General features: G+C 42.2%; 1 protein-coding gene across 2 annotated transcripts in view; it reads right to left on the bottom strand.

Annotated features, from left to right (window-relative positions):
- Positions 1-21361, bottom strand: part of adamts10 (ADAM metallopeptidase with thrombospondin type 1 motif, 10) — a 34432-nt gene extending 13071 nt beyond the window's left edge. The window contains exons 1-15 of one of the 2 annotated variants that reach the window (XM_026344878.2): positions 21238-21361; positions 16072-16470; positions 11423-11559; positions 11119-11328; positions 8735-8903; positions 8156-8358; positions 7159-7242; positions 5407-5552; positions 4414-4457; positions 4208-4313; positions 2547-2693; positions 2146-2287; positions 1790-1897; positions 1151-1296; positions 11-74 (exon numbers count right to left, since the gene is read on the bottom strand). In XM_026344878.2, the coding sequence (XP_026200663.1) occupies positions 11-74; positions 1151-1296; positions 1790-1897; positions 2146-2287; positions 2547-2693; positions 4208-4313; positions 4414-4457; positions 5407-5552; positions 7159-7242; positions 8156-8358; positions 8735-8903; positions 11119-11328; positions 11423-11559; positions 16072-16174 (1809 nt within the window). In that variant the 5' untranslated portion in view covers positions 16175-16470; positions 21238-21361. The remainder of the gene's footprint in view (positions 1-10; positions 75-1150; positions 1297-1789; positions 1898-2145; positions 2288-2546; positions 2694-4207; positions 4314-4413; positions 4458-5406; positions 5553-7158; positions 7243-8155; positions 8359-8734; positions 8904-11118; positions 11329-11422; positions 11560-16071; positions 16471-21237) is intronic. The other variant, XM_026344879.2, reaches the window with a different exon arrangement.
- Between the last annotated feature and the right edge of the window lie 74 nt (positions 21362-21435).

Raw genomic sequence — 21435 nt, 5'->3', positions numbered from 1 at the left:
TGATACTCACGTCAATATTGCAGGATCTGAAGCGCTTTCTCTCCCCTAGACAATATTTTCCACCGATGGTTGGCCTGCAACCAAACATGAAGCGGATCAGGCCAGTCAGTCACATCTGAGTACAATTTAACAAGATCTAACCTCCGTCATACCACCACACGCTGCTGGCTCCTGACCTCTGCTTAGTCTGCCTTCATCGGCGTGCTTTCAATCTCACTGTTTGTCTCTTTTTATTGGTTTGTTGTCTTTCACAAACCATCACAACAGCACCTCTCTATTTTAAAGACGGGAGGTGGAGAAGGATGAATTGGCAGCCACTGTCAAATGGCTGCTGTGCAAAATCAATTCAAGATTCAAGACCTGGTGACTGCGATTCAAAAGCAAGTCTGCTGGTCTGCTGTCATTTTGTGGTGACTCAGAGTCCGATCTGAATTTTTTCATACGGGATAAATGTGGTGGCACAGCTGCTTGCAAGAAGCTCTTAAATAAATCTCAGTCCTGTGCTTTCTAGATTGAGTTTGATGTTGTTTCTGTTCATGTGAGTTTTCTCTAAGTGCCCCAGTTTCCTCCCACAGGTAAAACTGATTTATTCTGGGTTTACCAGTTAACTTTATTTTTGCTGGTACCAATTCAAATCAAGGGTCACAGGAGTGCTGGAGCCAATCCCAGCTGTCATTAGGTGACCAGTCGATCACAGGGCTGACACACAGAGACAGTCAACCACTCACCCCTATGGGCAATTTAGAGTCACCAATTCACCTAAATGCATGTCTTTAGATTGTGGGAGGAAGTAAGAGTACCTGCAGGCATGGAGAAAACATGCAAACTCCACACGGCCAAGTGACCAGGAGCGACAGTGACCACTACACTAACATACCGCCACATGTGAACAATCATCTGAATGTAATATGAGACATCCGCAGTCAGATTTAACTAATATCAAGCAGGCATCCTTAAAATGATGCTTTTTGTCTGAAATTCCCTCTTTGTTTTTCCACAGCATTACTTTGATTAGTGATAGACAGGTACATTTCGTGAAAGTCAATTTATTAATCTAGTAATAAATTTAAACACTGACTAACTGAAAACATTGAAGTCTGTTGAAATGAGAGTTATGTCATGTGTAACTGACCACAGCTCAAATCAGTACCTGGGACTATCACAGTGCCTGACAGAGGAGGAGACTCCACCTCCACACGTCCGGCTGCACTCCTCCCACGGTGACCACAACCCCCAGCCTCCATCCACACCCACGGGACGAGTCCCATATGCCACACACATCCTCTTGTAGCACCACTGCAGCAAATACACACTATGTGACTATTTGCACACAGTCCTAGTTACATATTCAGTTAAGTCATACACAACACTAGCTTAATTTTTACTGCAGCCACAATAGTGGAAGTGTATTAAACAAAAGTTGACAAAACAGTTCGTAGGAAACAAATATGATCCTAAATAAATCAGAACACTTGTGGGAAAACTGAATTAATCAAGAATACAAGATACCTCACAACCCCTAAAGCCTTTTTTTCCAATTTATGTTGTTTTCTATGTTCAGGATGTTTTTTGCCTTTTAAAAATGACCATCAAACCATCATCATCCTACAAATATTTTTGTTAGAAAACATTTCATCCAAACAAAACAACAGCCAAGATGAGTCAGTGCAAGGACTTGTGTTGCTTCTTTATTCAAAAGAGCTGCAAACCATTTAGTCTTTCTTGTGATGCAAAACTCACTGACCTAACCTTAAAAAAACAATAATGCAGAAAAGAAATGTTTACTTACTCCTTTCTCTATGGTGTTGGTCTGACAGATGGTTCCTTCTGCAGCAGGAATGCTGCTGGTGATGCAACGGTTGCTTTTACTCATGCACCAAAGTTCGCTGCAGACTTCCTGAGAGTGGGAGTGAAACGAGAATAAAAACATAAAAGAGAGATGCTAGAACTCTAAGAGTGATACGACCTATCAGTGTGTTTCCATACAAGCTTATTATACGAAACAAAGTGGATTTGCTGACTCCCCTCCTTTTCCACTACAGGGTTTACTGCACAAGTCATGTACAAACATTTTAAAAGGATCAAAACTAAAATACGGAGGTGAAGAGAGGTGGAAATCAAGAGTTTTGTAGACTGAGCACTTACTGCATATTTACATTGTCGAGATCTGATGCCGTACTGGAAGCGACACTGTTCATCTGCATCGTAGGCCTGACCAGGCGCCGTGGTGGGATACACAAACTCCTGCTTGGGGGGGACGTTGTTTAGACAGGAGCCCATTCCTGAGCTGAAGACAAACAAACAGGCACAAAAAAAAAGACTGAGATTAAAATATTCAACACCTGTTTCAATCTTTCAATCAAATGTTTTGAGAGGATCCAAAACAGATAATAAATGGATCTGACTCCTGCCAAGACCCATCTGTACTGTCAATGTTTCTGTGACCATCAAAAATGTTACACCAACATCCAAGTGAATTTTTCCTTCTGAAACCTGCAATTACCAAATTATTTGTGGTGTTGCTGATATCTGATAGGCTGACTCACTCCAGGAAGCTGGTGATGTAATCCCGGCTACATGCGGACCAGATGAACGGGTTTGTCTTCATGGTGATGTGGTCAGCCATGAGCTTGGCAGTCTCCTGGCTGCGGGGACCACAGGCATTCCCCATACCATCGTGGTTCATCCCAAACCTAAAGCCCATGATGATACAGTTACAACACTTTGAGGCTGTGTATAATAAGGAAATAGTTCCCACAGCTGAGAAAGGGGCCTGCATTTAATCAATGCTGCACCGAGATGTCAAAACAATTTATATGACAATTAAAAACAACTGTTAATTGTGTCGAGGCTTGGGAAACAGATTGTATATACACACACAAAACAGCGCACTATGTTCAGTCACGGCTACCTGTGTTAATAATTATGGAGGCGAGATTCTGATAGATTCACCATCTGTCTTTGTACTTTTCACAATTACTCTGAGCGGGAAGAATACTACCCAAAAATAAACCCATCTCAGTGGTTTTCTCAGAAAAAAACAAAAGAAGCTGGAGTAACTAATTTTAGTTGATTTACTGCATTTATGACAAAACATAAGGCTTACAGGCAGATTCAAGTGATGCAAATCAGCTATTTCAGACCAATTATACTGTAGTTTTCTAGAGGATCCAAATATAAAACACAAGGCATTGCTCAGAGTCCTGTTATACACAGTTAAAAATTATACAACTACTGACACACTCCACTGATGGAAATGACTCATGGTGTTAGAGATTAACCAGAAAAAGTATGTGAACGTTTTGGTCATGGTTTTTCATGGTTTTCTGCATTAATGTGCCATAAAATGTGATCTGATCTTCATCTAAGTCAAAAGTATTAACAAATACAATGTGTCTAAAATAATAACACAAAAAAGTCAGATGTTTCATGTCTTCATTGAGAATAACCATAAAAACTGGTTGGATCAGCTGTGGATCAGACCTGCACATTGTTCAGGAGGAATTTTAGCCCATTCTTCCTGCAGAACGTCTCGTGTGTGTGGTCCCCTTCAAGTCGTTCCATAGCATCTCGGTTGGGTTGAGGTCTGGGCCACTCCAAAAGGCAGATTTTGTTTTTCTGAAGCCATTCTGTTGTGTGTTTTGGGTCATTGTCCCGTTGCATCACCTCCTACAGAGTTTCAGCCTTTTATTTGACTTGACTATAGTTTTGACTTAGATGAAGATCAGATCACATTTTATGACACATAATGCAGAAAACCATGAAATTCCAAAACGTTCACATACTTTTTCTTGCCAGTGTATAGACTTTCTTTGGAGCTGTGTAGATTCATGGACAATCTCTCAGGGATCTGAAAGCATAACGTCTCGACAGTCTTGGTGGGCTATTGTGTAATTTACAGGACCTCTACCTGCAACAATGTGATGTTGCAACGTGCAAAAAGTTAGGTGACATTCAATATGATTAAAATAATTTCAAGCCCTAATAGAAATGTTTGACCACCGACGTCAGGTAGCTCCCAATACAGATTTAACAATGACAAGGGTCACAGCCATTAAACTCCTGAGATTGTTCACTCTAAACAAAAAAGGTGGATCAACCCTCTCACCAAATGAGGATAAGGTTCTGTAGATACCTTTATCCTGCCTGATACCTTTAGCTCTCCATCTAATTTGCCTTTAGCTAAGAACGGTAGTGGGACACTTACGTGTGTCCTATTTCATGGGCGATAGTGAAGGCTGTTCCCAGGCCGATGTCCTCATTTATGCTGCAGCTTCTCTCAGGCTCACACATCCCTCCTACAGGAGCCAGACCTGTTACACGAGCACACATAGACTGAATGTGAATATAAAGCTTTGGTGGACAGGGTTGATTTTTTCATGAGTATAAAAGGACAGTATGAGTGTGCGTTACCTAAGGTTTCACATGGCTTGTTTTTTTGGATGCAGATGTCATACCTACAGAGGGAAAAGAAAATACACCAGGCTGTTTAAAACAGCCTATTAAGTACTTACAAACACATACAAACATACTAGAATTGGACATATGATGCATTCACCGGCTGAGATTGACACACGCTCACACAGACACTGTGGACAGACAGTGGACAGCAGTGATAGCAGACAGATATACTTTTAAAAGAACAATAGCAGGAAATCTTGGACGGCCACTGTGGTGTCATCTGTCTGGAAAGCGTCCATCCCCTGCTTGATAAACACTGTCGGAAAACCAAAAAGTTCTCACAAAGCCACCAGCGACACCGCAACTAAAAAAAGACATCTATCTATCTAAAGCATACTTTTTTTTTTTTACACCTCCTCTAACATGAGTTTACAGCACATTGTTTTACAAAGAATAGGAAAGAATTTGTGGCAGCTCTGGCCCCATCCCATTCAGATGACTCTGACCAGGCTGTGGTTGTGCTGTTTGCTGCTGCACATTCCTCAGTCAATAGCATCAGCGTTTTATCTGTTTAATGTGCAACTAACACTGTTGTCTCTGTTTTTCTTCCAGGAGATTCAGCATTTTCTCTGCGGAATAGTTTTCTGCTCGCTTTCTCATCCTCTCTAGGTCTCTTTCCAGTTTTTTTAAGACTTTTTTTTAAAAAGTAATACATATTTCATTGTCTCTCACTCTCTCCCCGTATCTCTGTCTTTCTTCAGATGCTGAACTGGGCAGAGCAGGCCCAGCTATCGTCACATCAGACAGGACAAGACACAGTCTGGAAGTCTGTGAGGAGACGGGCTGGGAATGTAAGAATTCAGCTGAGAGGAAACACTGATTTAACCCTGTAAGGAAAACAGACTTATGCTTATTTACAGCAATGACCTGGAGAAGATGTAGCAGGGGAACCTGTGCAGTTTGGTACTGTTTCTCTGCAAATCATTCATCAGTTGGTGTCCTAACCTGGTGATTAGCACTGCAGTGTCGTGGTGAGCGATCCCATTGTCTGGTATGGCGTTCCCATAGCTGCTCCGGTGCTGGATGGTTTTCTGCCATTTACAGAAGCTGTCTAAAGACTTCCCTGCATGGTGGTTGATCTCTAGTGTTGGCTGGGAGGGAGAAAGGAGTTTTAATTCTTCAGTTTAACATTAAAATTTACATTTCACATTTGAAGATACATGGTTTCCCCTTCTCAACAGATTATACCACACTACACCTTGAAAACATTTTGAAAAATGTCCCTCCAATGTATCACAGAAGCTAATGTGAGGGCAATATTAGAGTAAAGGTGCTTTCTAGTATTATGCGAGTGCAGAGAGGAAAAGGAGAGGAGGGAGTGCACTGTTGGCCACAGCTGGCGAGAACTCGTAACCCAGGAATGCAAGTGGTGACATAACTAGTAATTGTCTCATCCCACAGTCCCTCATTTCTGGGCCCACCGCTGGCCTGGGTTTCCTTTCCATGGGCAGCTCTCCGTTTTCAGACCTGGAAACCAACAACAAAACCGCTCACTGAGGCTACGCTCAGTCCTGTCCCGACCTCAACCTCAGCGGTCCATGGAGTAAGAATAACAACACTAATAGTGCACACCGCTAATGATCCTAACATTTACCTATTCAGCCTGTCAGATGACAAACACATCTGAGCGGGAAAATTATGGGGCTAATTTTGATGCAGTATGAACAGTATGAATCATAAATGCTCCCTATTAGGACAGCTATGGAGGAAACCCCAAAGCCACACTATAACGCCACTTTAATTCAATATGATTCATCTGTCAGATCACTACAAGGTCAACATTACGATGGAGTCGGCTGCACCGTCGCACCACATGCTAGTAATGGCAGGAGAATAAGGTAATTTGCTGGGAGGGCTCAGTCTTCTCCTGAGCTATGCTGGTAAGGTCATGCACTTCAGACGAGCTGGAGTGGATTCCCAAGACAAAAAGCATGTAGTTTAGCACATCAGCATGGTAACATGTGCTAATTAGTACAAGCTCGTTCTGCAGCTAATAATATGCCTCTTTTGGGAATTAACCAAGCAGTAGAGTGAGATTTGAGATCAATCCACTGTGCTCCTTCTACCACTTCAGTTATTAGTCTTATGAAATTACAATAATAAGAATACTACAGAATTTATCCGTCACCCAGAAATAATTTGCCTGAGGAACCTGGTGATTTTGAAGCTTGAAGGTATAGTCTTGTCCCTTAAATGCAACCCATTTAGATTTGTGTAACTCCTCTTGTGAAGCAGATTTAGACGCTGATTTGTTTTACATCAGCGTCTAAATCTAACTTTGAGATTTGCTACACTCTCGACATGCGTCATAGCTATGGTCAGAGAGATCACTGTTCACAGCAGTAACAAGCCTGACAACTACAAAGCAGCTCTGTTTGACAGGTACAAAACGCCCCTCATTCCCTGACTTTTCCGCATTTCCTCACCCATCTCCCTCTTCCTCTCCTCCTTACATCCTCTAACCCCTTTCATTACAGCTGCCATTCACAAGACGCACACTCACAGTCTGGAGAGAGGGGTGGAGGAAAAGACACTTAAGCCAACACTTTAACACAAACAAGGAGCCTATAGACACTGGTCAGGGACTGTATTGTGCAGTCTGCACAGAAAAGTAATGAGGGCAAGCACAGAGAGACATACATAGAAGAGAGGAGGGTGTTGTACAGGTAATTACAGTAGATGACAAACTTTATTTACCTGGTCTTCCATCAGCAGGATAAGCCGCGTCACCACAATGTTGACTGCATTCCCCAGGCTAGAATCCTGGAACAGTTTGGCAACCTGACCTCCAGGGAAACAAGAAAAGACCAGTCTTAAAAACAGATGATGAACCAGTCGAGCCCACTTTTGCAAGTTATGTTATAGCCAAAGAGTTAAAGCACCAACAGTGATGAAAAAAGAGCAGATCTAAACCCACTACTAAGACTAAAGCTGCACTCAGACACTTGTCATTACTGGTGACTGCTGTAATTTGGCCCACTTTGCTCAACACCACTAAAGAGACGCTTCTGGTTTCTGTGATTTTGTAACACTCTGGATGTAACCTGCTTCGTAACAATAGCAGCTGGCCAACCATTCATTAAATACATTCCAAACATGTGTGTGTGTGTGTGTGTGCGTGTGTGTGTGTAGGTTTAAAGTGATAAAATGTGTGAAGTGATCCACAGTGACAGAAACAGAGCAGATGATGACATGTAATCCAAGTTTGTCTGACTGAAACATATGGCCACCACAAGGGGGGAAAAAAAACATCTACACATTTGTTTTTGTTTTTAAATATTATTTATGCAAATAAATAAACATAAATCTGATGTATTTCTTTATATAACTAATAAATAAGTGTTACATTAAAGTAGCACAGAAACTTACTGTTTATCTGCCATCAGTTTTTTTTTTTGTTTTTTAATCTTCTAAAAAGTTTCTTATTTGGCTCCAAGCTGTTCTTTTGTTTTAAACAATGCCAAATAACTAAACCATGATTGTGTGACAGATTGTTGCTGACAGCTTAGAAAAACTAAATGACACAACAACAAAACATCATGTTCACCACATCTTCTCAGCCTGTCTCCGTTTTATAGTGTGAAACTTGGCGCGAAGCTTTCAGACATTTTACCAGGCGTCAGAAACAATAAAATAAAACAGGAAAGTGACTTGTAATACAGCACATTTACATCTTTTGTGTTGTGAAACTTACAATATTCATAACAGCTAGGATGTACTGCTCGATGTCCCTGCGACCATGGTAACCCACCATCATCTTGTCGGCTACCACCAGCGTCTCCACATAACGCTCGCGGCTTACTGAACGCTTAAGGGGCAGCTGCCCTCGACCAACATGATGCGGAGGTGTCTTCAGTGTCCGCTGCCACCATGATGCGCCCTTCATCGGCTTTTCATCTGAGGAGGATCACACAAACTCACATTTTGAACACGTGTAGTAGAGATGATGGCAGTGGTAGATCAGCCAAAACATTCTCCAAACGTTTTGCATTTGCTGGAAGATTGACAATGATCATGTGAAACTCTTACCATGACCAAAGAGCAGGATTAAAGCAGGATTTTTAAACTTTTATTCATCCAAAGATGGTTTTCTGAACATATTTTTACTTCTTCTGCAACGCCCTGTAACACAATCTTGGTCACACCCAATCACAATTCAGGTCTCAGGCACGACCACAAGCCGGCCTCTACGCAAATCAGCCTGGGACACTTTACTAGTCCAGTCTGGACGTTACTGCTGCTACTAAAAAGACCATAAAATCTGCGCTCTCACCAATGACTCCACAGGATTTGCCCTTGTACTGATGGCGGAGAGATGACCGTTTGTAAACCACATGAGGGCGCCCCTCTGCTCTCTCCCCCCTCTCAGTCCTGGTCTGGTTATCTGGTGAGACAAGGGGTTCAATCAGGTACTCCTCTCCCCCTGCAACAATCACCCCCTGCTGCAGAGAGACAGATTTGTAGGGTAGAATAGAGTAGATTAGAATAGAATTTAATAGAACAGCCGGGACAATTGCTATCATGATTAAAAACACACTTTAAGGTTCAGGCCAGTCCAAAAGTTCTGAGCCCCAGTGCCAAATATGCAGCATAAAACAGGTTTGCAAACTATATAAGTCCTTAATAACAGCTCGGTCTACCAATGACAGTACTAAAACTCATTTCACTTCACTTCTACTGTCAACACTGTCAAAGATGAAGCAACAGATCGGCTGGAAAAGTTAAGGTAAAAGTTAAATAATAGCAGCGAGAAGAGTTAACCTCTGTGAATGCACCACATCTTCAGGTTGGTATTTAGTTTGTGAAAATAGTTGCCTTCCATTTATCATCACTGCCTACATGTATTTTTGGATGCAGCACATACATGCGGTTTGTCTACTCCACAGTCTCTGGACTTGGACGGAGGTTTTTTTTTCCTGCAGGAAAAAGACTGTGGCTTTCGAGTGAAGCTGGGAATTCACCAAGCGCAATAACAATTGCTAATATAACTACTGAGTACCACTCTAATATCAGTTTTCTTATTCTTGATGGGAATTTATTAAATGCAAAATAACATGATACAATAATAAAGTCATGACACTAGAGATATTACAGACACTTTTATAGCAATACAAGCTTAACACGATCATCATATTCCACATATTGTGTTCCCATTTTCTCAATACTAAGACCGCCTGTCTCATAGAGTCCGTTGCAAATGAACCGTGGACCCCTCTGAGAAGAGGATCAGGACCGAACAAACTGAACAGAGCAAATACAAACACATGTGAGAGCATGAAAGAGTGAATGAGAGCGAGAAAAATGGGAGAGTGAGACAGAGAGCGATACACTAACACTTTGCTTTGATTCTGCTCAGTGTCTCCCCTCGACTCACTGCGGCAGCTTTCAAAGTGCCTTTAATCTCATAATAAAGTTAGTGATGCTCCTCTGCACACACAGCCCGCTCTCTAGTGAATGTGCTCATGCTGGTTTGACTAACAGTAATTACGTGTGCTGCTTATTAACGCTTTCTGAACACATCTAATCCTCAGCTGTGTATACAACTGTCACTGTGGGGCTTGCTGTTTGTAGAGAGAGAGGATACACAGATACAGTGCATGGTGCTGTGAATGCAGGAAAACGATGCGTCAACAAAATGATGCAGCACAAATCAGGAGATCCCATCGAGTGAGTCATACAAATGCCAGTCCTCTGTTATGGTGCGCTGACATGACTCCGTGAGAATAAGGGGAATAAATGGAACGGCTCAACAAGCCCACTTTGGGAAGCTGTGACAATTTCCAGAAGGTTAAAAATCTATTCAACAGGTATAGGTATAGGAACAGGTATAAACACTTCTGCCATCAGACAAAGGTAAAAGACCCTCATCATTTTAGGCATGCTGTGTCAGTGTTACTGTAATTACCCGTTTCCGACATTTAAACCGGATTCACATCATCATCTGAGTCATAATTAGAATAAAGACCACTGAAAACAAAAACAAACATGAATGCTTCCGTCTTCAATGTGATTAAACCCAGATACAGTATCACATTGTCACTGCACAGCATTTTAACTCTTACACTGACTTTGAGCTTCTGAAGTAAACGATCATACAAGTTGGAAATGTAAAAATCTTTCCCACCTCTACAATTTATCCCATCACATATGACATGAATGTATAAGTGTGGGATGCTTTTTTAAAAGTCCACTGCTGTTAGTGCAGAGTTTATTTCATTCAGGTCAATTCAGGCTACCACTGGGTGAGACAATTAACATCCTATAATCTTTCACAATAGATACACCTCTAAACAACAAAGCTAGTGCAAATTGGTAAGTCTACAGTAGCTGCACTGGATATTTCTCAACCTTCCACACTTGTCTGGTTAACTATTGGAACAAAATCAATGAAAAACCAAACAAAGAACCTCTGTTACAGTGAATCTTCCCTTTCAGATTAGGTCTGGACGTACCTGAAACTTAATTCTAGCTCACTGTGATGTCTGAGGACCACACTGATTGATTTGACCGATGATTAAAGTAGGCATTAGGACTCCAATTTTGTTAAAGTTTCAAGCTTTGATGTGGGAATCAAGTGTTTCTGATCCCACTGTTGCTGAGCCAGCACTGCTGTCGCTGCTTATCTCACTCAGCGTATTGGATTAGTTGTAGTCTTACCAGGCCATTGCAGTTGCTCAGGGCCACTTTGCTGGAGTGCGGCTGGTCTTGGAGGTGTCCTACATAGTGGCAGTGGGGAGAGTAAGGGTGACTCCAGGCTAATCGACCCCTCTTCCAATACTCCACCCTGAACTGCCGGGATAGCAGACCTCCCTGCAGCGTCAGGTTCAGCAGGAAGTTATTACGTGACGTGGAGAGCTGGTAGAAGAGCTTAGAGACAGTCAGAATTTTTTATTTAATTATTTTAAAGAGAGACTTTAAGTTGTGTATAAATGTAGGACGAACGAAGAGAAAAGCATAATACAGAATCTGGCAGCTTGTCTTCAGTGCTGCGCCTTCTTCTGTGGTGTTGAGGTGTTTCTGCATCCAGTGTCGCGCCATTAGGTCCCACACGTACTGGGATGGCAATCTCATATTGATCTAAACTGGACAGGAAGGCAGCTGCAGAGAGACAGAAAAAGAGGCCGTAAAATCCCATTTTAACATCCTTTATCTAACCGACTCTAATTATAAACAGGTGACGGTTGGGGAGATGCTTATTTTGCGTAAGCTAAAAGTAGCCCAGTAGGCAAAAAGAAATTTGAAGACTTTTTGGCTCAATGCTGAAAAGATCCCTTCAGTTCAAGTTCTCTCTCCCTCACGAGGCCAAAGAGATGTCACTACAGTTTCCCTGAAACTGTATATTTCCTGTCTGTCCCAGTCTATGCCAGGACCTGGTGGAGATTTATTGTCCAAACACACACACAACTCCAAACAGCCATCGTCAGCTAACTAACAGGGAAAGGTCACCTCAGTTGGTGGAGAAGTAGCCCATTCCCACACAGAGTAAATACCCAGAGATCAGAGTTCCCTGGTACAGACTTGGAAAAAAACACTCTGTAAGCACTGGATAGGTCTGGCTTGAATAAACACCAAGGACAATTACAAATGCTGCCTTCACATGGAACTCGTGAGGCTGCACTGTATCCTTGACATGGGAAGTTGGTTTAAGTCATGAGAACACAAATGGACATTGTCTTATTCCCTCATTTGATACATGCACAATTATAAAGAAAGCCAGTTCCCATCTATTGATAAAAAAAGAAATGTATTAAGAAATTGATGATTAAACTTGTAAAAAAGAAAATAGTAAAACAAAGTAAAATAAAAAGAATCACACTGATATTTTTAAAATGGCACAACTTAACTTCTAACTCTATTCTTCAAACATTCCCAAACACAGTTTCTTCCTAAGAGCAGCTTCCCACAATGTACTATATCCATCTTGTTCTCACAAACCACAGCAAGTAATCAGGAAGGTGGTGATACCATAACCTTTGAAGCACAGGAAATGCTCCTGGAGAGAAAATGAAAGGAGGTCGTTACTAAAGTAGATATAACTAACCTCAGTGGAAGAAAATAATGAGATCTCACACAGAATAAACTGTACACTAATGAAAACCAGCAAAACAAATTTGACTGCAGTTTGAACAAAAGGTTTGTACGGAAGTGTTTTTTTTAAAAGGCCATTAAAGACTCGCCGCAGGATTTCTAACCAGTTCCTCACGCTGCCACAACAAAGAGAGCAGCAGCATCACTGCTCTTGATGACATCATGAAGCCATAAAAACATGGTATGTACAGTGGTGGGCTAATCACATTTGGATGTGGACAGTACCTGTGAGATAAAATAATTACATGCATAGTTAAATACAGTTATAAAGCTATAGTAAACATCTATCAATCCTTCTGCAGCCGTCTAGTTAAATACATTTTAATAAGTTGGACGAGGAACAACATGCTTTACATCACATGCTCCTGCACATAATTATTCCCGTCCTGTGGTCTCTAGTCGACCCTGAGAATCTAAACTAGTACCCATAGCAGATTATACCATACTATTAGCAGAGCATAGCGGCTCTGCAGAAGGACCAAGAGTGTCAAAATTGTCCATCATCTGATTCAACATCAAAGTAAAAAGCAGATAGAGATTGAGAACGGAAAACTTTTTAACAGGAGACACTCCCTGACTGGGGTCACACACTGCAGCTGATAAATACACCCATCCACCCAGGGCATCACTCTGCATCACTCTGCTGTTATCACCAAATAAAAATAGTGGACGGAAATATTTTGGATGGAAAAGTGTTCCTCCCTACATCCCAGACACACCTCCGTGGCACCTCAGGTGGATATCAAAACAAGTGATAACTCGATCAGACGTTATCTGCCTTTCCATCCTGCCCTTCAGCTGAATGCAGCCTCAGTAGCACACACTGGGAAGTTATTACAGATACAAATACTGTACAGTAATATTTATTTGCTTGTAATAGTTTGTGCACAGTAGTTAACTGAAGACCCAAGTGGCAGGGTTAGTAAAGTCTGATAGAGTATATATTTTGCTGCAAAAGACCTTGACTTGACCTTGATCTTAAACACAGCCAACATCTTGAGGAGCCCATGTGGCTGAATGAGAGAAAATCCCTGAATGAGAGAAAATCCCTCCAGAAGAGCTCACAGAAGAGTGAAGGCTGGTTTAGCAGTAGACTCCAGTGTCTGGAGTGTCAGTATATGTTTGGCCATATAGTGTACATGACTGTAGGAAGGATCTACAATAATCCACTGATGGCTGGGTCTCAAACTGTTTCAACTATATCAAAATACAGTCTCAGGCTACTTCCATCCAACATCCAATGTTCTTACAGGGACAAATTAGACACCATGTTGTAAATCAAAGTATCTATATAGGCCTAATTATTGTAAGAATTACTCTCTAGCTCTTCTCTCCTGTACATATTTGCTCAGCTGTTACATTATCACTCCTCCGCCTCCGTCTTTTCTTTTGTTTTCAGTTCTCATTACAGTTCTGTTATAATAAATCAGCCTGATTCTTCCTCCTTTCTATTAATGGCTTTAGAGCCTGGTTGAAATACTGTATAAACCATCTTTAAGTCTTTAGAGGAAGCACCGTGCTCGACTATTGGAGGCAGATGGCTCTGAGGGGTCAGAGTTTAGGTTTAGGACACACACAATCACAGCCTTGTTCTGGGTGATGAGACACGGACACTGAGGGAATTTATGTCTTTGCCTTAAGGGGATTTCAGTTGCTTCAGCTTCAGTGTGTATGCGAGGGAGACCGAGAGACTGTGTGGTGAGAGGTGAGGGGGGCAGGCACGTGGCTGTGCCACAGAAACATGATTTGTGAAGGCAGAGATTTTGTGAAGTTCAGCTTCAGCCAGTCAGACTTCCTGTTAATACATAAAACATTTAACAGACTTATTTCACCCAACTTTTTCTCATCCGAGAACTGTGCATGAGAATAGTAAAAAACAAAACAATTACAGCCATAATGGAATAATAAAATTAAAGCATAATCCTATATTCAAGTTCAATTCAAATTAAAAACATTATTTATTGTGAATTTCTAGACATGGGTAGCATTGAGAAGGGTTTTTGTTCCTTATAAAAATGAAAAGCAGATTTCTGCCTGGACATGTCAACTATAAAATACATTAAAAGTGCTGTTGCTCACAAAGACTGAAAATAATTAAAGCAGCCCTCAGTATGAAGCCAGTATTACAGACAATAAACCAATGATGTTTCCCACTATTTATAAAGACCTCAAAGAATGAGGTCTGTGCTGTGCGGGTGCATAATTCAAAGCAGATCTCTGTCACACACTCTTGTCACAGTTCATTTTTGAAAGGTTTAACTTCTATTATGCAACAAGGTTTTAGAGCTGCTTCACACAAGAGTGTAACACAAAGGGTGAACACACGTTTCTATAATAATACCAAGATTATTGAACGTAACATTATAGTAGATACAGGGTTTCTGTCTCTCTATCATCTTAGCTGTAAATTCTGGTTTTATCTGCCTCAATCTTTCTATTGCGTCCACAACAACAACAAAAGCCCGGTGTCTGAAAGTGAGAGCAGCATGTCAGCCTCGGATGACGACGAAGTATCTGAAAAGGAAGCTACTTCAATAGTGTAGATGTTTTCCCAGGGTAGATAATTACAGAATGACGCTGCCTTGTTCTTAAAGTCCACGTAAAGTCCAACTGAAAATGAGAAAAACACAAAAGTGTTTCACAGAAATCTAAATACGCTGCTTTTCGCTGATTTCCTTCATTCAGACAGTTTGCTGCTCGGTCTCTCTCTCTGATCTATTTCCCTCTGAACCCCTGTACTGTCAGAAAGCACTGTTTTCTGTCACTATGGGCCCTACAGTTAAAATCAACGAGCACTGATTCTGAAGTCTGAGACGGAGGAGAAATCAGATTGCATGTATACATAGATTTCCAATAACCTGGGTACTTGAGTGCATGTAAATACAGTCAAGGACAGTAGCTCACTGGAAGAGAAGGATGATAAATGTCCTTTAGATTGAGATTGAATTTTGAGGGCCCTACTAATACCTGAAGGGCTGTGCAAAGTGCAGCAGAGCATAGCAGATGTTAGAAGAGCAAAGCAGAGCAGGAAGAAGGAGAGCTGTGTTTGAGTCTCATGCTAGTGCTAACTTAAGACAGTTCTTGGGAGAGCAGTTTACGAGGTTTCAGGAAGTCCACCAGCATTTTCTGCAGCATTATTAGACACCTGCATTCTGAAAACACACAGTGATCATATAAAAACAGGAGGGAGTAGTCCGAGAAAGCTTTTAACCAGTGTATGTGTTACTGTGTTCAGCAATATTGTGCAAATAAAATCATCACAATGTATTGTGTTGTGACAAATGCGTCCATTGTGCTTTTGATATATGTGACTAATGCTGTGAAAATGCCAGAACAATGTGCAGGCAAAAATTATTCCTTGGAAAAATGTATTAATCCTAGAGGGAAATTGTTTTTCTGTACTCAACATTATTATTTCCTGGAAAGTTAAAGATGCATAATATTTCAGTGGAAAAACAAAATTTCACGCAGCTTTCAATACATGAGAGGAAATGATGTGATTCATTATCTGTTGCCGCTCACCTTGCGATTGAGCGAACTCATCTCTGTGACCTCCAGCGACCTCGGTGGCAGCCATGACGACGATGACAGTGCAGACCAGACCAGTCCTCCATAGCATTTCCATGGTTACTACAGTAGTTGCTATAGTAACAGAATTCAGTGCAGTGGTCCCCGGGCGTCTGTCCCAACATGTCTCCTTCCCTCTCAGGTGCCCCGTCGCCTAGCAGTGGGACAGCTCAGCGCTCTGTTGGGCCATGGCTGCAGGGAGCGCTGGGAGTTCAGACAGACATAGCAGCCTCTACAGTGTGTCAGCAAGTGGTGATGAGTCCTGGAGGAGTCCTCATAGAAGTAGAGAAAGCCCAGATGTATTTCCCAAGGAGCTCGGCATCAGTGGAAGATTTTCGACTCCTCTGTGCAGCCCTGTAGAAAAAAAACTGTTCAGTGATTACAGGAGCAAAGTCAGTAAAAGCGGTGAAAGGGAGGGGAAAGACGGATTTAGGCTCAAAGAGGAGGGCAGAACAGAGCCGGAGATCTCACTGACCCGTGCAGTGACTGTCTAACAACAAGACAAACCTAGTCAGTTCATATTCCGCAGACCTTCAGACCGCCCAGTACTGCTTTGTTTCCTAAGCTAATCAATCTTGGCTTTGGCAAAGGGCAAACACGGTGTCTTTCACTCCGATGACCACAGACAACAGCAGGTCCTAACCTGGGGGCCCTGAGGCCCCACTCTTTAAGGTGGCTGCCCACCGGAAAGACTTCAAACACTGCACAAAGGAAGCCATTGATCTTGTAAAAAGTTGCGCTTGATGCCCAAACAGGGCTTGAAGTGGGTATTATGTCAGAGGCTCTGGGGGTAAAATGAGCCAATTTGAGAGGAGCAGCAGGTTGCCATCACTGTTACGCTGGCTGACTATAGCAGTTCAGTGTATGGCTGAGTGACTTGCTGGCTGGCTGCCGAACTGTATAGCCTACTAATTGGCTGGCGGTATGAGTGTCTATATGAAGCTTGTTTACATCTCAGACAAAAGCAGAAGTACTGTAATAATTAGATCCTGACCAATACTGTGTTTTTGAGGATGTACAGATATAAATATTTGGGAATTTGGGGGAGGAATGCACTAAACATAATACTGAGCAGAAATATAAACACATAAATAATCTGAATACAGATCCCAGATATGTTACATAATGGTGACAGATAAAAGCAGGCAATACCTTCTGTAGACCTGCAGATGTAATATGTGACTGAACAATGGTTTAAATGTTTCAGTTGGAGAAAGGAAAGAAGAAAACAGCACTTAAGCCACAAAAGCACTGAAACACAAGTCAGGGAAAGAAATTGCACCTCAACCACAGGATTTTTGTTGGAGCTCAGATCAGACCAGACAGGACACTGTTAGTGATTCAGGTGCTGAGGGCAGGATGGGTGATTTGAATTGCAGGAGCTTTTTTGGTTACTTTCAGCAAGCAGAGACATAACACCTGATGGCACGAACAGTAGCTTTGATGGAGAAGCTGCACATTACCAGGTGCTACTGTTTCTCAGTGTCAGAAATATAAGAGAATATAATGTCGTAATGTAATCCTGTGAGTGACAGCACCTGGATAACGAGTTCAGTCATCTACACATCACAGATTGAATCTTCATCTTCCACACTGCTGTCCTGGGCTATAAATAAACCCCATGTTCCTTCTAAATTGAGCAGTATTCATTTTTGATTTTATTTTCTTACTTTAAGACCAACATGCTGTACAACAATGAAATATGACTTCCTCAGACTTAAAAAAAAATAAAACAGACTAGAGCCAAGATCAGGATTTGCATTATTTTCATGGGTGCCCTTCTCTTTGACTTGAGTTTCCTGGATTTGGATTGCAGTGTCAGCTAAAACCCAGCTCCTGCTATCCTCCAGTAAAGTCTGCCCACCCAGTTCACTCATGTCCTTCTCTCCCCTCCCCTCCATCCCTCCCTCACAGCCGTCTGGGGAGAGAAGAGCGAGCACAGACGCCACACTGGCCCACATGGCTGGCGGCTAACCAACTGCAGCCAAAGGTAATCGGAAGCAGATGGGAAACCTTTTGGTGACGAGAGCAGGGGGAACAAGTTGCCTCCTGAAGAGGAGGGAAAGGAGGAAAGAAAAACGAGTGTAAAACCCGAGGGGAATGAAAGGGAGACAGCAAGAGTGTAAGCTGTTTGGGCCAGCTGGGAGAGCCATTCTCGAGTGTTAATACCCTGAACTGAGCGGAGGAATGAGTTGTAAAGAGCCCTAATGTGCTTCTCATTTGATTTCAAACAGCAATGGGTACAGTAAAAGGAGAACTTGCTTAAAAACACTAAGGGGTCTTTGTACTGTTGCAGCTTCCCTCATACGTGGAACAACTAAAAGTCTTCCTCTCTTCCCCTCCCTTAGGCTTTCTCCCAGTCATTTCCTGCACAAGCCAAACTCCCCTCCATTTTCATTACTTCTTCTGCTCCCGCTCTCGATTTATTGTGGGGTTATTAAACTTGCAGCTTGATATCAAGTGCTTTTCATTACCACTAACTCTCCCCTTGTTTATTTAAACAGGAGAATGAGGGAAAGACTGCACCCACTCTGTGCTGTCCCTTGGTGCTTTTCAAGTAACGCTGCTTAATAAGATTTGTGGACAGCCTTCAAAAGATCCCCACAACAACATGCATGCACAGCCTTCTTGGTAAATTATTGGTCCATATAAACCGCATAGAAATGCAGCTAAATTAAGAGCAAGCTGTCTTGCAGAGGTGATAGTGTCGTACATCTTCTGTGGTCTGTTGTGCAAAACTTTCCCTCTGGGCTGTATCACTTTTGCAAAATAAAAAACAAATGTTTGTCAGCAGGCCAGACGCGCACATACGCCGACTTTCTGCTTAGTGTTTTGCTTGGATGTACAAGGAATATGGAGCATATAGCTGCAATCACGGCCGCAGGGAGAACGCGGTCGAAGCTGCAGACAGTCCACATAATTTCCAACTCAATCACAATTTGCAAAAGAGAAAAGAAGGAGGGGAGAAGAAAAGGGTCGTTGTTATAACGAGAGAGAGAAAAGTTGGATGGCTTAGGATAATTAGGTGGGAATATAAGGGTGGGCCAAATTTGCGATGTAATCAAGCCAGTGGACCCAGAAGTGATTTGACATGTCATTTTCTCATCTTGTCGTCTGCTAGCGAGCACTGACTGGTGCTTTTCATGTGATGTGAAGGATGTACAGTGAGTTTTTTCTACTTTTAAAGACTGGAGCTAACTATGCTGTCCTTGTCTCTAACTGTTGCCAGGGTGAGTGGAGCTATCCGAAAACTAGCACACTAATCAAAGCCATATGACCCGCTCAAAGTAAAGTCTGTGTGGAGCGAACAGATGCTAAGTGTCCCTCAGTTTAGCTTCGAGTCTAGCACTCCCCCACTCAATCCCTCTCTCTCTCTCTCTTTCTCACACTCTTGCACCACTTTGATCAGGGAGTAGCTCATGAATCAGCTTTAGGTTCAGTTTATTATTTCGTTAAACTGGCAGGGCAGCCTCTCTCCTCTAATACGGCCGTGAGGCTGCGAGTCCATGTGATGAATGTCACACGTCAGATGCAGAGTTTCAGTCTGAATCAGCAGCAGTTGCTCCCACATTGGAAAAAATAAAAAAAAAACAGTTGAGATTCACACAGATCTCTAAATGAAACAGGTGATAGGACTAATTCACAGAACCGGGGGATATATCTCAGACTAAACTCTCTGTCTGGTACAAAGACAGAGAAAGGAGAGAGGCGGGCATTCCTTTCTCAATTTTCCCCAAATAAACAGTGTGCAGATGAAAAGTGGGAACATAAACAGGCCGGAGAACCTCGGATGTACTCCCCTAACACTAAAAATGTGCCTCTCAAGTCTGAAACAATATTTAGTGAGAGACAGAGCTGACTCGACATGAAGTGAGTCAGCCAGCAGCGCAGGGAACAGAGCACAGATGGTAGTGGAAGATTTTCTCTCTCTGTCTTTTATCATATTCATTCCTGTGCAGCTTTTTTTTACCTGCTTTAGAGTTGCCAACAGCTATAAATAATAAAATACTATCACAAGACAAAGATAAGTAGTAAATACTGGCATTACTGTGCAATTCTGTGCTGTCATCTCCTAATATTTAAATCACAAAACATCTGACATGTATTAATCGGATGCAGTGAATCTGTATTGGCACCAGATTATCCAGTTTAAATAAAGTTTTCCACGTTTGACGTAATAGCGTTCATTAACTGAGAGTCTCAACATTTGGAATACAGAGCACACAGGTACTGGATCTGTACCTGGTATCTGCAGGAAGTCTAGGTGGAGGAATCAGAATCATATGGTACAGAAACAGTGGAATCAGTGCATCTGTACTCAGCATGTGTGAGTGTGTGTGCAAGCAACTCACAATACAAACACCTGAGACACTAAACCCCATATGCAAACTACAAATACATTACATAAACGATAGAGTCTAGTCTATTTATGGCATCTGCCATCTCCATAAAACCAAATAATGCATAAAGCATTTTTATAAAACAACTTCCCCGCAAAAAAACAACAAAAAAAATGCTGCACAAACATCGGAAATGCAAGGCAGAAACTTGCAGATTTTTGCAAAGTCAGCATATGAAATGACTCATCTATCATTCATGCTGTTCAGTGAGGGATCACAGATAGGCCCACATGTACACACATGCCATAAAACTAATCAAAGTCCTGTTGTGCATTAAAAAGACATGCTGTAACATCTCTCTACACAGTCTCTGTGACGTCTATGAGTTGTCACATATATAACAAATGATAGTGAAGTGTAGGGTTTTGCAGACACAGTGCAACACTTCACTGAGTATCTGCTGTCAGCACACACACACACACACGCACGCACGCACACGCCGTATTAACTCTTGAGGCAAAGAGAACAGTGCAATGATAGATTTGAGGAGTGGGTTCTGCACAAAACAACAAGACCACGTTAAGTCCATACAGGTGCATGTCATGGATCATTTAAAAAAAAATAAAGCTAAATAAAGGCGACATTCAAAATCTCTGCAGAATTGAGTTCTTGAGAGTTTGCAAGAGCTGAGAGCAGCTTCTTGCCTACATCATAGGAGCTCCGCTTCCTTGCAGGGTTGTGCATGAAGAAGCAGACAGCGTGGCCGGGCTCGGTCACCTACCTTTACCGTGTCCCCCTGCAGAAGTTTCCGCTGTGAGTCGGTCCTCTGTCCTCGGTGGTGAAGCGGAGAGGAGGAGGCGCCGGTGACTGAGGAGCCTCAACTTCTTCCACTTCCAAAACCCAGGGAGCGAAAACCCGAAGTCAAGGTGTCTACATTAAGAAGAGAGAACTTCCGGCTGCGCTTTCAAAATAAATGTCG

This window comes from Anabas testudineus, chromosome 4 (assembly GCF_900324465.2).
Source record: "Anabas testudineus chromosome 4, fAnaTes1.2, whole genome shotgun sequence".
NCBI lineage: Eukaryota > Metazoa > Chordata > Actinopteri > Anabantiformes > Anabantidae > Anabas > Anabas testudineus.
The sequence above is the reverse complement of the archived record's forward strand: the minus strand, read 5'-3'. Positions and strand labels throughout refer to the sequence as shown.